Source organism: Procambarus clarkii, chromosome 43, assembly GCF_040958095.1.
Source record: "Procambarus clarkii isolate CNS0578487 chromosome 43, FALCON_Pclarkii_2.0, whole genome shotgun sequence".
Taxonomy (NCBI): domain Eukaryota; kingdom Metazoa; phylum Arthropoda; class Malacostraca; order Decapoda; family Cambaridae; genus Procambarus; species Procambarus clarkii.
In genome coordinates, this window is record NC_091192.1 from 35,176,022 (window position 1) to 35,191,641 (window position 15,620).

At 39.3% G+C, this 15,620-nt stretch overlaps 1 protein-coding gene across 2 annotated transcripts; it reads left to right on the forward strand.

Moving 5' to 3' along the window:
- Nucleotides 1-216: 216 nt before the first annotated feature.
- On the forward strand, nt 217-12,292 carry LOC123755954 (uncharacterized). 2 transcript variants are annotated; one of them, XM_045738938.2, is made up of 6 exons: nt 217-896; nt 2,635-2,828; nt 4,432-5,887; nt 8,436-8,629; nt 10,678-11,309; nt 11,521-12,292. In XM_045738938.2, exons 1-6 carry the CDS (start codon nt 625-627, stop codon nt 11,842-11,844), a joined length of 3,072 nt encoding a protein of 1,023 aa, XP_045594894.2. In that variant the 5' UTR covers nt 217-624; the 3' UTR covers nt 11,845-12,292. The 2 variants fall into 2 exon arrangements, with proteins under 2 accessions (XP_045594894.2, XP_045594895.2); XM_045738939.2 differs by lacking the exon at nt 217-896 and having other exon boundaries at nt 2,664-2,800.
- The last annotated feature ends 3,328 nt before the right edge of the window (nt 12,293-15,620 follow it).

Consider the following 15,620-nt stretch of genomic DNA (forward strand, 5'->3'; position numbering starts at 1 on the left):
CGGTGATGAATGCTAAGTCCGGTTTGGATGAGTAGAGGAATTGTTTAAGTTCTGTGAGGGATGTTTTGACGCTTTTTGCGTTCCAAGTCATGAAGGTTAGGGGAGCCATTTAGGATGGCTTAGGATGTGTTGATTTAGGACGCTTTATATTAATGACAGCTGTTCGAATTTGTTAGTAAACAAACAACCACAGAAAATGGGAAATTCGTCCCCTATGTGGACGGTGGTGCCACCTGATGGCGGACCGCGACAGCGGACGTGTGGACCAGTTCATAGTACCCACTGTGGTACACCTTATTTACGGGGTCATGGCAGGGTTTATACACCAACCTGCACAATAAATGCTCCGCAAATACTAAAGCGGCAACAGCAATCTCAATTTATATTGTCTTATCATTCATTATCGAGTCTTTGTTAGTCTACGGTGACCGGTCGGTGAGATGATCGCCATTTCCTAGAATAACCGAGTTTGAGTTTGCCCGGGCGGGAAGTCTATGCCATGGCTCTCATAGGCCTAAGTGTAGTGAGCAAAGGGACTCCATTAGGCCTGTGAGTAAAGTGCCAGGTATGCCCTCAGTTCAGGTCCCGTTCTAGTAGAGTGCAATGTAGGACCCTGCACTAGAAATGGAGAATACAGACGTGTCTAGCTACTTCAACGATGTTTTTCTGCCGAAGAAACACTATAAAACTTATGAAGAATTAGAACATAATCTAAAGAAGTTTCAGGTGTTGTCTGGGACAGTTCTACGGATCAAGAATTCATCGTCGGTTGAATACGAGAACAAGAGAAAGAACATTCAAATACCTGTTTGTATAAAGTACTTCACTGTGACATACAGTTGTGTTCACTACGGTAACTACCGGAGCAAAGGCAAAGGTGTGCGGCCAAACCGAGGGTGAGTGACCTAGTATGGGGGGGGGCGGGTCAGGTCAAGTTCTCTTTTTGACTCCTAGCTAAAAATAATCTCTGGCATAATCAAATATACCGTAGCTATTATATAATAACAGTAATAGTAATATTTTTATATATACATCAGGTATGTGACTTTGTTTTCAATCATTGCAGTTTTTATATTTGTTTAAAGGCCATTGATTGCAAGGTTACACGATCATAACCAAACCTAACAGTCAAAAGTATAAAGATGAGGAAAGTGGCATGTTGTAAAAGGCGTAACTGATTGTGCCTTTGTGTTGTTGTAACCGTACTTCTGATTAAATTAATTTTTTTATTCAGAAAAAGTACATACATAGTTCATGAGTTACAAGCATAAAGTTGGATTTATAGATAGAACTATTACATACAAAGCCTAAAGCCACTAATACGCATAGCGTTTCGGGCATGATATTCTGCCTAGTGTTTGAACCTGGGTCATAACCAACCCAGGTTCATGGATGCAGGACAATGGGATGCTACAATATTTGGATACAATATAAATAAGGATATTCAATCTAATCCTTAAAATAGCACACCCGCTATCACTTGCCCACACTTTTCCAGATTTTTTGGTTGTGATAAGTTATGTTAGGCTAGATTAATTTTGGTTATGTATAGGTATGGATGTAATATATATGAAAAAATCCACAGGTACCTTGATGAGGATTCGTACCTATGCGCTGGGAACTCCCAGCGCATAGGTTCGAATCCTCATCACAGCTCCTGTGGATTTTCTCATTGATATATTATGGAAATGTGATTTCTCTGTAATAATTAGTATGTTAGCATTCATTTGTACTTTATGTTAGGATTGAGTTGGAAAAGATGTAAGTCTCGCCAAACCGTATGCTACCTGGTTGATACCTGGTTGATGGGGTTCTGGGAGTTCTACTCCCCAAGCCCGGCCCGAGGCCAGGCTTGTGAGAGTTTGGTCCACTAGGCTGTTGCTTGGAGCGGCCTGCAGGCCCACATACCCACCATAGCACAGCCGGTCGGCCGAGCGGACAGCACGCGGGACTTGTGATCCTGTGGTCCTGGGTTCGATCCCAGGCGCAGGCGAGAAACAATGGGCAGAGTTTCTTTCACCCTATGCCCCTGTTACCTAGCAGTAAAATAGGTACCTGGGTGTTAGTCAGCTGTCACGGGCTGCTTCCTGGGGGTGGAGGCCTGGTCGAGGACCGGGCCGCGGGGACACTAAAGCCCCGAAATCATCTCAAGATAACCTCAAGATAGCTAACTTTGGACTGAGTAACTGGCATTCTGCCTTTTTGGCAGTGAGATTGTTTTATCCTACATCCAATTAGTGCAGCCTGTCTTCATAATTTGTTCTCCTTATTACCCAAAATATTTTCCTTTACCCAACCACCACAAAATGTATATCTCGCTCACCTATCATACCATGATAATACTCAAACCACTACGAACACTGTGTCCACCTACACCCCATCCACTTAATGCACACAATGATTAACACCTGCATACTTTAATATTTCACTAATACGAAACCACCACTAACCTTATGCTCACCCACACTCAGTTATTACACTAGCACCACCACAACCCCCCACTAATCATATACCCATCCCATACACTCTCACACCCTCCCATTGCTTACCCCTCCTAACACCCACATAATGTTCCAAGGATACCTCTCTCAATTAATTTTTATCTAGTTTATAATACTCTGTTGTTCTCTATAGGTACCTTGCTTGTGGCTGTGAGTTCTTAATATCGGCAAAATATAGTGACAAGCTCAACGGCTTATTCATCAGCAAGAAGAACTTGATACACAACCACAAACTCAATGTCAAAACAGCACATCTCTATGCTAGGAACAGGTGTCTCAATTCTCAGCAGCTGCAAGAGGTCAGCGATATTCTCAGAATGAATCCAAGTATGCACTATATATATTTTTGGCTTAGTTTTAGTACAATGTGACTCATAGGAAATTGGGTCATAGTTAGAGAGAAATACATGGGTGGAGAGAATTTGTAAATGGAGTTCCACAGCTCTAAATTCTATAGGCTACTCTTTTTTTCATTTATGTAAATGACTTTCCTGAGGAGATAAATTCTTACATGATAAAAATGTATAATAACTGAAATAGATCATGTTATACTACAATACAGTTAAAGCTAATGATAGGATGGATACCTATCTTGTGTCTACCTTATATAGTTTCTGGGGACCAATGGCCTCATGGCTTGGTCTCTGACCAGGCCTCCCAGTTGGTCGACTGGTCAGCCAAGCTGTTGGACGTGGCCACTCACAGCCTGACGTATGAATCACAACCTAGTTAATCAGATATTCTTTGGAGGTGTTTGTCGAGCTCTCTTTTGAACACTTTGAGTTTTGAGAGGCCTGCCAGTTATGCTCCTTACGTGTAGTGGGAGAGTGTTGAAAAGTCTTGGGCCCTTGATGTTGATAGAGTTCTCCCTCAATGTACCTATTGCACCTCTGCTTTTTAATGGGGCTATTTTCCACATTTTGCCATGCCTACTGGTTTCATGTGATGTAATCTCCATGTTCAGATTAGGATGGGGCAGACAAATGAATACTAGAATTCAATCCCAACAAGTAATGAAGTTTGAAAACAGAAAGTTGTCCCAGACAGCAGTACGGTATGAGAAGAAGGCAGCTGCAGGATTTGGAGAGGTAGAAGTACCTGCGTGTACTCACAAATACCACAAATATGCAAAATTGGTGAATATAAGAATGCCAGTCATAAACATAAGCAATGAATTATTTAAAACATTATATTTAACATGCTCAAAGTCAGTCCTAGAATATACAGCATGGTGAGGCATATGAAAAAATGCTGAAAGCCAAGCTATGAATACTGGCTAAAATAATATAATGTAATGGCATTAAAAGAAAAGGCCTAATGGTAATATTATCACAATTTACACAATACTAAGCTAAATTGTAAATGAAATTAATAGAGGAAATATTTTATAATTGAGGGAAAGCTGAACTAGGGGACTCAGGTGGAAATTAGAGATATAAATAAGTAAAGGATGCTAGAAAATACATACCAGTACTGCACCACAAACAAATAAGGACATGATTCCATATAGTAAATAAAATTATTGTTGTATAACAGACAAGAGCTTGTTCCAATTAAGGAACATGATTGACACAAAATAAAACCCAAAAATATTTTGGGTTTTGGGTGTGAAATTAAAATTGGATCCATGAAAAAGTAAAATAAACACTTGTCATCAAAGCAGGGTAAAGAGTTAATAGAATGCTCTTACAATTTGAATATTTTTTACCTTTATATGTTAGAGCTTTGTGTAGATTAGTATGTCACTTCTCTCCAAAGATCTTTCTTGCAAATTAAATGGTATATGAGTGGTGGTACTGTACTTGTGTATTAGATTGGTGGGGTTTATGTGCATAAATGAATTTGAAAATAATCTCTTCATTCGTTTTGAATACAATTTTACTATGGTGCTTGTAAATTATGTTTCATTACACCTAGATTTTCTTTTCAGGTAATAAGGAGCTCCAAGCTTTCCTACATAACAAATTTGGAAAAGCTGTAACTCTGAGAGACTGTGTGAACCTAAAGGCTAGGGTAAAGGCATCCCCAAACCAAGCAATAGACATCTCCAGGTTCCAGGATAGCAGAGTGATGGTGACATCAGAACAAACAGAAGATAACACAAGAGCTCTGAACAGTAGGTTGTATGCATCTCTAGGCCAAGTAATAGATGTCATCACATCCCAGAACAGTAGGGTGAATATTTCCCCAGACAATGCAGCAGAAGACGTCACTTGGTCCCAGAGTATTGGCGTGAAGATGTCACCCGACCATGCAGCAGAAGACACCTCTAGGTTCCAGCAATATTGTATGGAAACACCTGCAGACCAAGAGATAGAAGACAACACCAGGTTCCAGAACATCAAGGTGAAGATGTCCCCAGACTATGGAGCAGAAGACACCACTAGGTTCCAGCAATATAATGTAGAAACATTCCAAGACCAAGAAATAGAAGACACCACCAGGTTTCAAAACAATAGGGTGAAGTTTTCCCCAGATCATGCAGCACAAGACATCACCAGGTTCCAGAACAGTAGGGCGAAGATGTCCCCAGACCGTGCAATAGAAGAAGTCACTAGGTTCCGGCAGTATAGTATAGAAACGTCCCTAAACCAAAAGATAAAAGACATCACCAGGTTCCAGAGTATTACGGTGAAGATGCCCCCAGACCGTGCAACAGAAGATGTCACAAGGTTCCAAAAATTTAATATGAAAGCCCCAGACCAAGCAGTAGAAGATGGCACAAGGTCCCTGAACTGCATTGTGAAAGTGTCAACAGATGAAGATAAAACCAGGTTCTTGTATTGTAGGGAGCAGGCATCCCCAGACCATGCAATAGAAGATAGCACAAGGTCCCTGAACTATAGTGTGAAAGTGTCACCAGATCAACCTGGAGAAGATGATAGCAAGTCCCTGAACAGTAGGGAGCAGGCATCCTCAGACCAAGCAGTGGAAGATGTCACAAGGCCCCTGAACTGCAGTGTGAAAATTTCCCAAGGGCAAGAAATAGAAGACATTACCAGATCCATGAACAATAGGGTGAAGCCATCTCCAGATCAAGTCATAGATGATGTTCCCAAGTCCCTGAATAGCAGGGTGAATGAGTTTCTAGGTGAAGCAAATGAAGACGTTATCTTGGAATTTACAGATGTGTCTAATTACTTTAATGATATTTTCCAAGCTAAAACGCACTATAAAACTTATGAAGAATTAGAACAAGATCTAAAGAAGTTCCAGGCAATGTCTGGAACAGTTCTTCGTATCAAGAACTCATCGTCAGTGGAATATGAAAGCAGGAGAAGGAACTTGCCAGTGCCTGTTTGTATAAAGTATTTTTCTGTCACCTACAGCTGTGTTCGTTATGGTGAACACCATAGCAAAAGCAGGGGTATAAGACCAAACCGAAGGTGTGTTGATGTCCATGTATGATATCAGGTCAAGTCACCCTGTTTCCATCTTGCTCCTAACCATACTGTACTAATGTAGGTTAGACTATCCTAACCGAACATGATTTAACTAAGATAAACTTTCAGAAGGGGGCTAGTTGTATAACAGGTGATTCCCCCTGATACCCTACATAGTATTGGTGCTACAATGCTTGTGATGGAATATGGTGGTGTGGTTTCTTTGGGGTCTGCTTGCAGTGCTGTTAGTTGTTGTGGTAATGGTTCTGTAATGCTTCATTGGCACTGGCATGTATTGTCAATGGGACTGTCAGAGCAGTAGTGATTGTGCTTGTGCTGGTGTTCTATGGAGTTGTGGAAAATGTGCAATATTGGAAAACTTATAACACTTTTTGAAAAGTAACTTAGGAATCTTAAGAATTATGAACCTTCACCTATTTAGATGCATGCACTGCACAACTTTGATTCAGTGTGAACTAGAATAATGTAAGAAGAACTAGAGGCAGTGATAGTTATTTTTTAGTATTAAAGAAATGTCAAATTCTAAGGTTTCATAATTAAGGCAAATCTCAAGTTGCTTCTCCAAACCATTGGTGAATATGATACCATTGACATCAATCATTTTATGTGCTTTTGCTCTCATATTAGCACCTTGAATGGTATCTAGACATTTTTACTCTCCTGCACCACAGATGGTACTAAATAGTCTTCCAGGCTTGATGCCTTTTGATAAATACTTACATCTCAAAACCATGCTGCTCACTAGTTTGGGCTAATTTCCAATACTGTGCTGAACAGTGTTACCATGCATGTAGTTCTGTTACTGTATGTGTGGTAAATATGGCTATACTATTATTGTAATAGTGTTACAGTGCTTGTGTTATTGTTGCTGCAGTAAAAGAGGTGGTGCTTTACATGTTGCTGGAATGGACCATATCTAAAAAAGCATTACATTTTCTCAGGAGTATGTGAAGGATGGTCTGAACACTTTAATCCTTTGTTAAATTAAGAATTGCAGATTTGTTGAAGCATGCCTGTATTGCAGTGGTGGGGGCTTGAGTGCTTTGTTTGAGCCCAGCTGGCTCAAAAGCAGGACAATGCTGTTTGTGACTCTGCCACCTATGTGTTTCCAGTTCATGGAGACCCATATATATATATGTCTTGTTTTCCCTCATCTGGAAGGTTGAGCTTACCCATCAGCTACAGCCTGGCATTCTGGATTAATTGGCTAGTCTGGCTAGTGAGTTTAGCTGGACTTTGGTCAAGTTGGCATTGTAGAGTTGTTATCGCTATAGGTCCATGGGTTGCCACTCGGGCTCTCCACTACCTACCTACATGTACTCTCTCTATTAATGCTGGATTGCACTGGGTTTTTATGCTTACCCTTGTTGAGCTTTGTGGTGCATGGGGGTATAGGTAAGGGAAGTGTAATATCTTTTATGAGTGTTTATTTCCCAGCCTATTTATACAAGAATTTACATTTACCTTCCTGTAAAGCCACTATAGGTAGGTATGACACGTAGCCAGGTTTACTAATCAAGCCCTTCTGAAAGATATGCTCTCTTCTTCCAGGAGGAAGCCATTTACCTTGATTACAGCCCTTGATCACTGTATTGATCCTCTTCCCTCCGTTTCTCACCACTGTGACTATGGTGGTGCCGTGTACTACACCACCACTGTGACAAGATGGTTGATCCTTACTAAGTCTTCAATGATTGTAACAACTGTGATGTATACTCTACTCACTATGTAATTTATAAATCACAATGCATTGTAGTGGCATTGTAAAAATATACCTTTTATATCATAATTTAAAAAATAGAACTTTGTACTCTGAAGAAGATACTCCTTCAGAGTACAAGTGGTGAACATGTGAAGTGATATGAAGGAAGAGGTGATTCGGGTCAATTCAATCCATTACTTTACAGATAAATATTAAAGAGTGATAGGAATTTGAGTGATAATGTTTGAGATACTCAAAAGTGGAGCAGTGGAATACCAAGAGAAAATCTTCCATACTGCTCCACAAACATATGTAGGAAAAACGTGTGTGTGTGTGTACACCCAAGCACCTATCCAAATCCCATTTACTCCTGACGATTGCACTACTACCACCCATATTACTTATATTGCCAACCTCAAATGCAACATAACATACAGTGCCCACCTCAATGCAACTGCCCTTATATTATCCCCACCAAATGCATTCACCCACACTCGAAACACAATTACACCAGCCATACACTCGTCTCACCATATTATATATATTATTATATACACCACCACTGTGATATATATTTACCACTATATATATTATATATATATATATATATATATATATATATATATATATATATATATATATATATATATATATATATATATATAATTATAATATAATATAATATAAAAGAATAGGATGACATTCTAAGAGTACAAACTAATGTATTGTTTATACTCTAATATATTCCTGATTTTTTGAGTCCATTAATACCTCCGATGAATGACTGATCAAGACATCTAGTTTATAACATTTAGTTGTTCTTCACAGGTACCTCGCTTGTGGCTGCGAGTTCATAATCTCGGCAAAATACAGTGACAAATTAAATGGCTTATTTATCACCAAGAAGAATTTGATACACAACCACAAGCTCAATGTCAAAACAGCACATCTTTATGTTAAGAACCGGTGTCTTAATGCTCAGCAGCTGCAAGAGGTCGGCGATATCCTCCTAACATATCCAAGTATGTCTCATGTCCACTGAATGGCTCAGTACAAGTTTACCCATTTCAAACTCACATTTTACCTAAATTAATAATACTTAACTAATTTGGCATTTTCTTGTGTCACAACATTATTTATTACACATAAAGACTGACACTTTTATTATTAGTTTTTGATGTGTATCATGCAGTGTCAGTTTCTGAGCTGTATCATTCGGTTGCTCTTAAGCAAAATCCTTCTCTTTTTAATGACCAGATGAAAGACAATTAGTTCAAGTAAAGAGCTTGGGCCTCACACGTGTGGGGGCCACGGGTCAAGTCTCCTAGAGTCCAGGTGAATGGAACAATTAGTGCAGGTGAACATTTTGTCTTAGAGCAACAGATGTCTTTTCAAGCTTTCTTCCTCCTGAAATGATTTCCAGACTTTTATTTAACTTGACTAAATTACTCCATTCCAAGCACAACTTGGTACTGAAGAGTTAGCCAAGGGATGCTCTGCTAATTGGTCTGCCTGCCTCCTACTTCCAACCTCTGCCAGATGCCATGGGAGACAAACTGTCCACTTATCGTATCTCTTGATTTCTGCTTATCAGTTGAGCTGGTGGACACCACTGTTGTTTAGTTTTCTTAACTGTATTTGTCTCTGAAATCAGCGGGTTTTGTTATGTACCAATTACAAGCTGTTAGTTGATGGTATTCATGTACATGGATACACACTCATCGTATCTCTCTGGACATAATACCTGACCAACAGGGTTGAGCCATATTCTGCTTTGGCTCTGGTAGTACCTCAAATGGGAACATTCAACATTTCTTAGGGCTTTATTCCCGAATGTAGTTATTACTACTTGGTGTGCATTTATTGGGTACATTTTGTCATCACATAACCTTTCACAATTCATGACTGTAATTCCAGGTGAGACTTGTCTGCGTTATTTTGTGGCAGGATTTTTGTTTTTAGCTTTTTGTTTTAATCATAGCCGTCCCTCACCCATTTTTGTCCTAAGGATAGACAAGGCTTGGTTAGTTCATGCTGAAAATGCACTTGGCCCTGAAACCTATCCTAAATTTAGGACTTAGCTGATACATTCTTATATTGCTAGCTAATGTGACTCATTTGAGATTGTTGTGGTTTTGCTTGATACAGTTTTGCAGGATGTGGTACTGAGTTTTCTGCACTAGCCCCCTAGCTGCTTACTTAATGTACCCATATGGTCCCCCGCCCCAGACCACAAAACATGCCAGACTGTCAGCCTGCTGGCTCACTGTGGTAGTTAGGTTTGCTAATGGTCTTGTCACAAAAATTGAGAATGAGACAGTCGAGAATACTGTGTACACCACAGAGGGACCATCTCGCTATCATTCAAGCAGAAAAATAAAACTCTTATGTCCCTGCCAGCGAAACTTTACATTCTATAAAAATACCATTTACTGTATCACTCAACTATCAAATAGACTGCAAGCCACTCTCTACAATTACCCCAATTGTAGCTTGCTACATGTAAACTAGCATGGAAACTGTGAGGGAAAGCTAGCAGCCCTCACTTGCTGCCTGGCATCCACTTTCTGGACGTGCTGCTCTTCGGAGACCAATTCAGTTTTTCCTGTCTGGTTGATCTTTGAGACTTTGCTCCTTATGGGTGAGCCAGGAGCTGTTTGCTAGGGCATTGGTTTTTGCCCCTTGCCTTGGGCAGAGGTTCGGCTCAGAGACCAGGTTCATCTGCCAATCCTTCTGAATTATTGGTTGCAGAAAGTACTCTGTTGGAGGCACTGTCATGGTTTCCCTTCCGCTCATCCTTGGCCAATCCCAAAGCATGGAAGAATTAATAAAATTTATTAATAAAATGATCTTCATATCTCATGATGTTTATATTTGCAAGAGTTTTGCTAGTTATAGTATTACTACAATCATAAGGTTTCATTGTGAACTCCATGTTATTTGTATGGTGCTTCTGTTATTTAGGTGTTAAATTACTTTGCTCTGTATATATATAAATGAATCTAAAAAATAAACTTTCATGTGTGTAAACATTTTGAACCTCATTTTACTGATGGTGATATTTTTTCAGGCAACAAAGAACTTCAGGCTTTTTTGCGCAAGAAATTTGGGAAATCCTTAACTTTAAGAGATTGTGTAAACCTGAAGGCCAAGGTGAAGGCATCCTTAGGCCAAGCAATAAACATTAGATCTCAGAACGATAAGGTATTGGTGACCTCAGGACAAGCAATAAAAGATGACAGATCATTGAACAGTAGGGTGAATGTACTCCCAGGCCAAGCGATAGATGATGATGATAGCTCCATGAGCAGTAAAGTGAAGGCATCCCCAGACCAAGCAGTTGAAAACATTACCAAGTCCTTGAATAGTGAGATGGAGTCTCAGCAAATTGATCTTCCACTGGCAGAAATGGTCATTGTCAATCACAAGGTCTGCGTGTCAGATGTAACTGCCAAACAATCTAACATCCAACGTAATTCTTATCTTATGGCCAGAAACCTGACAGACAGACTAAATTTGATCATGACATCATCCAAATTAGCGACTTTACAGAAGCGCATGAAATTTGTAGCCGCATTGATTGAAGCTTGGGAACGAGATGCAGAAGTCTCAATTGTGGTCCGTAATGATGGCAATGCTGCAGTGGTCCGGCAATCTAGTCAACACCACCAAGAGCCCATTGAATTTGATGCAGCATCAGAAGTAAGTTTACCCTTGTGAATCTAACTCTAATTTCAATATACTGTACTGTAATGCCCTGTGATTGATTTACTCATTTTTAACTACTAAGTCTCTTTGTTGCTTTAGTTATCACTGTAAAAATATAAATACAATATTGTAATTTTAAGGGAATTCAGTATAACTAATGGCAAGTATTCAATATTGTTTAATAAGGTTTTCTTGTCCTGTACAGAGCATTATTGCAGAGCCTCACGAGCCCAGCCAGTGTTCTTGTGATAATGCCCTTCCAGATGCTTACTTTCCCCTGGTAATGTTGACGGAGGAAACTGAGGCGTGCAGTTGTGATGACGTGGATGGCAATGACCTGGCAATATCCAGGAGTAAGCTTCAAGAGAATGAGAAAGTTAAAAAAAGATACACTCACATGGAAGTCCTTAGATCTCTTAATCCTAAGCTACGGACCATAAAAAGACATGGAAGACCGAGAAAGAAAAGAAGCTTGAGCAGATTCACGAAGTGGCACGCATCACACAAAAAAGAGAGGGAAGAGTATTAGATTCAGATTAACAGCTGTAAAAAGAATAATTAAAATTCACTAAGACAGTATTAAGGATTTGATTGCAGCTTACCAAATATAAGAGTACACGAGGTTTTTAATTACAGTTGCTTGAAAGTTTAGATAATTACTGCATCCAAGAATTAACTATGATAAGGATACAATACTTTTTTTGAAGGGGAAGGAGGGGGCGGGAGTTCAACTGGAGAACACTTTGCATGTTGGCTTGAAATATTCAACACTTGTCTATTATTGTAAGTTAAAGGCTCCTTTTGTATTTAGGACATGTAGCTCCCTGGTGGCAACTGTTCAGCACAAGCATTTTGACCCACGTGCACTTGAATACCCCCATACACTACTCTTCCATGTTTGTATCATGCTATATATCATTGAACAAAAATGTTACATTATTTTTAATAACTTCTTAACATTAAAGTTATGTAATAGTCTTTGCCTTTTTTGAAGCCATTGTTGCACCTACAAAAACCTGTACAACAGCTAGATCAGACAGCAGTCAAATTTATCATTTACACACCATGAGAACATTAGCTTTTATACCTTTATACCTTGCCTGGAAATAGCTAGACACAAATTCCATCCATAACTTTTAAGTTCATTGTGAACACGTGCACCATCCTCAAAATGGTCCACTATTAATTTTTTTTATTATTAATACTGTATTCTAAACTACTGTACAGTATACAGATAAACCTCCTAAGCTGGACCATTATCAAGACACAGGCGACTTGATAGTGGTCCAGGATGAAACGAAACGTCGTCATCGCCTCACTTTCTGGTGTGTTGTTTGGTCATCACAAGATAAAATTCATTTAACGTTGGGGTTAGGTTGAAAAACTGCGACCTTAACTGAAATGACATTAAGTGAAACCTAAACCTTCATAACTCTAGTGTTATAAGTGAGGGTTACAGTCATATGGTACTGGAAAAGATGATGTTTGGTTGTATTTTGCTCGCTTACCCGTATCATACCTACAGAGCACTTTTAGCTTGGTTTCTAATGATAGTTTTCCTGTTTCTTTGTTCTTTCATTAGGATTACTACCTGTTATAGGCCATGTACCTGTCATACCTTCTTGAATAAGGATATTTGTTATTAGTAATGTTGTGCTTTGAACTTGCACACCTTGTATATGTCCATGATCAACTGGCAGGATGCATTTATTTCAGCAGCAGCCAAATTCACTCAATAATTTAACATAGCCATGTGGTTGTATTATATTATTCAATACAGTATTATATAATTTTTATGTACAGTACTGTATTTTGTGCTATTTTCAGTAAACAAAAAAATAGTTTTTACTACAGTATAAATAGTGTTCAGTTAAGATATTTATCTTAGCCCTCATGTACTGTAGTTTGTTTTCTGTAAGCACAGTGATCTAAATGATTTTCCCCATCTTCTATCAGAACTTAAGAAAAAAAGTAGGACCGTTTCCTGTCTGATAAACTTGTTTTCTAACGACATTAACCGGGGAAATGGTAAACTAGGTTCACCTGTATACTCTTTCTACGTCATGTGTGATACTCATAGAAAATCAGTCAGTGAAAATGCTGCAACTGTTTTCACAATGGTCGTCGTTTTAGGGCACACACCATGTAGAGCTGAATTTAAAAATCAATGTGACATAAGCAGTGCATCTTAAGTTTTGTCCCCTCTGTGGTGCCTCCTTGCCATGGTGAGGGGCTCACGTACACCTCCCTGGAACCGGAGTGGGTTACCTTTGCCCCCTCTTTGGGTGGTGTACGTGCAGAAGGGCACCACGTAGGGGCCTTGTGAGCCATTGGACCACCCGCTGGAGGGGTCGCCCTGTGAGGAGACGCCCTGAGTGGATGGTTGGATGTCCAGGCTGGGACGATAGGGGGAATGGGGTTCTGGCAAGGTTGTGTATTGGCCATACTCGCTTAACTCATGGTCACTTGATGGAGGGCCACCTTGCTCCTTATTGTCCTAATTGCATTGTCCCTCTTACAGTCGGTCGTGCATATCCTTGTTGAATGTCCTGACATCCGGGACGAGCGTGTCTTGTTTTCCGACCGTCCCCTGCGATCGCTTGTCCCTCGATAGTATTCTTGCTGACTCGGATACTTTTGATATCATTTGCCTTATGCGTTTCTGTTCTTGTATTGGCATCATTGGTGGTATTTAGCACCCTCTGATTATCCCGCACATTTGATGGTGCTACATAGCCTTCCCAGTTTGGTGCCTTCTTTTGATAATTAATTACTTACTTTCAAGCATGACAAAAAGATATCCAGAGACATTGCAGTAGCCATACACAGACTCAGACTTGGATACAAGTGCTGCTGGGTGGTAATAAACCCAATAGTTAAAGAGTGTCATATCTATGGAACAGAAACAGAGGCGCCACTATTGTACTACTGACTGGAATGTGAAGCTACTGAAGCCCTGTGCATCAAACTCAACATTAATCCAACGACAGCAGCTGCATTAGATGCACATTCCACAGCCACTACAATGATTAGAAAAGCAGTTAAAGAATGGGACACTCTAGTGAACATTCTGCACCTACATCCGCCACCAAGATGATAATATTAAAACAAAGACTAAAACAGAAGTGAAAATGAAACCCCACCTCCATTTAATACTTTGACCCAAATACTAGAGTAACAAATCCACAAGGGCTGTGACGAGGGTGTGGATTTGCCTTGTGGGCCCTTGTGGATTTGTTCATTTGATGCATCACGCTATTGTGATTTGTGTGTGTAACCAGATTATCGCAAATAACCAAACTTAATTACGAGTTCACCATAGCCCGTGCTAAATGGACATTTCATTCCGAGTAGCTAAATCTATAAACAACACATTCTAAATCTGAATTATGCAATTTGAAACCATTTTTTCCCCAAGCCCTAATGGTTTCTAAAAGTATCTTGCATTAAACCTTCACCTGCTGTACATGCCACCCATTGTTAATGTTGGGAATAAGTTCCTGTAAAACTTGTCAAGCAAAAACTGTAAATCAACTTAAAAGTAGAGTACAGTATATAGGAAGATTGGACAAAAAACTCCCCAAAAAAACTCAGTCCTTTTGTTTTCAACTTTACTCAATAAAACACTCATTTGATTGTTAATAATTAATGATTCTTCAGCTTTCTAGTAACATGATCTAGTACATCATGATGTCCAGAACTCTTTGGATTTTTGTAATGCAATTAAAAATAAATAAATGGCAGAAACAAGAAAAGTGGAAGTCTAAAGCAATAGGATAAAAATAGGTTGTTTTCATAGGTTTCAACAAAACACTTTAGACTAACGAGAGCATCCAATAATCTTCACTAAACTTGGGCACACAGGTAAGCATTTACATGCAGTATGCAGAGTACATTTTCTCCAATAATGCACCAGTCTAGGGCATCTTTTACACTTTGGTAATGTCCCATTATACTGCTTCTACAGAATGCAAATTGAGATTTCTTGGTTCATTTTGGAGGTTCCTAAAGCTTTAGATAATATGTATGGCTATAGAATATAGCTACACAGATTATAACCATATTATATTCTTGATAATCTAGTGCCCAAAACTGCTGCGTAACCAGTGGGGGGGGGGGATCAACATAGTTAATTCGAGATATAAATTTTAGTTACCTCTTGGCCTACTTTCGGACATTTATGCATAATCTTAATTATTTTAAAGACCTTCTTAACATGATGGATCTTTTAAAAATGTATTTACTCCAGATTTCATTTAACAGATCAATGCTCAACTTCAATATTTATGATAATGATAAAAGTAC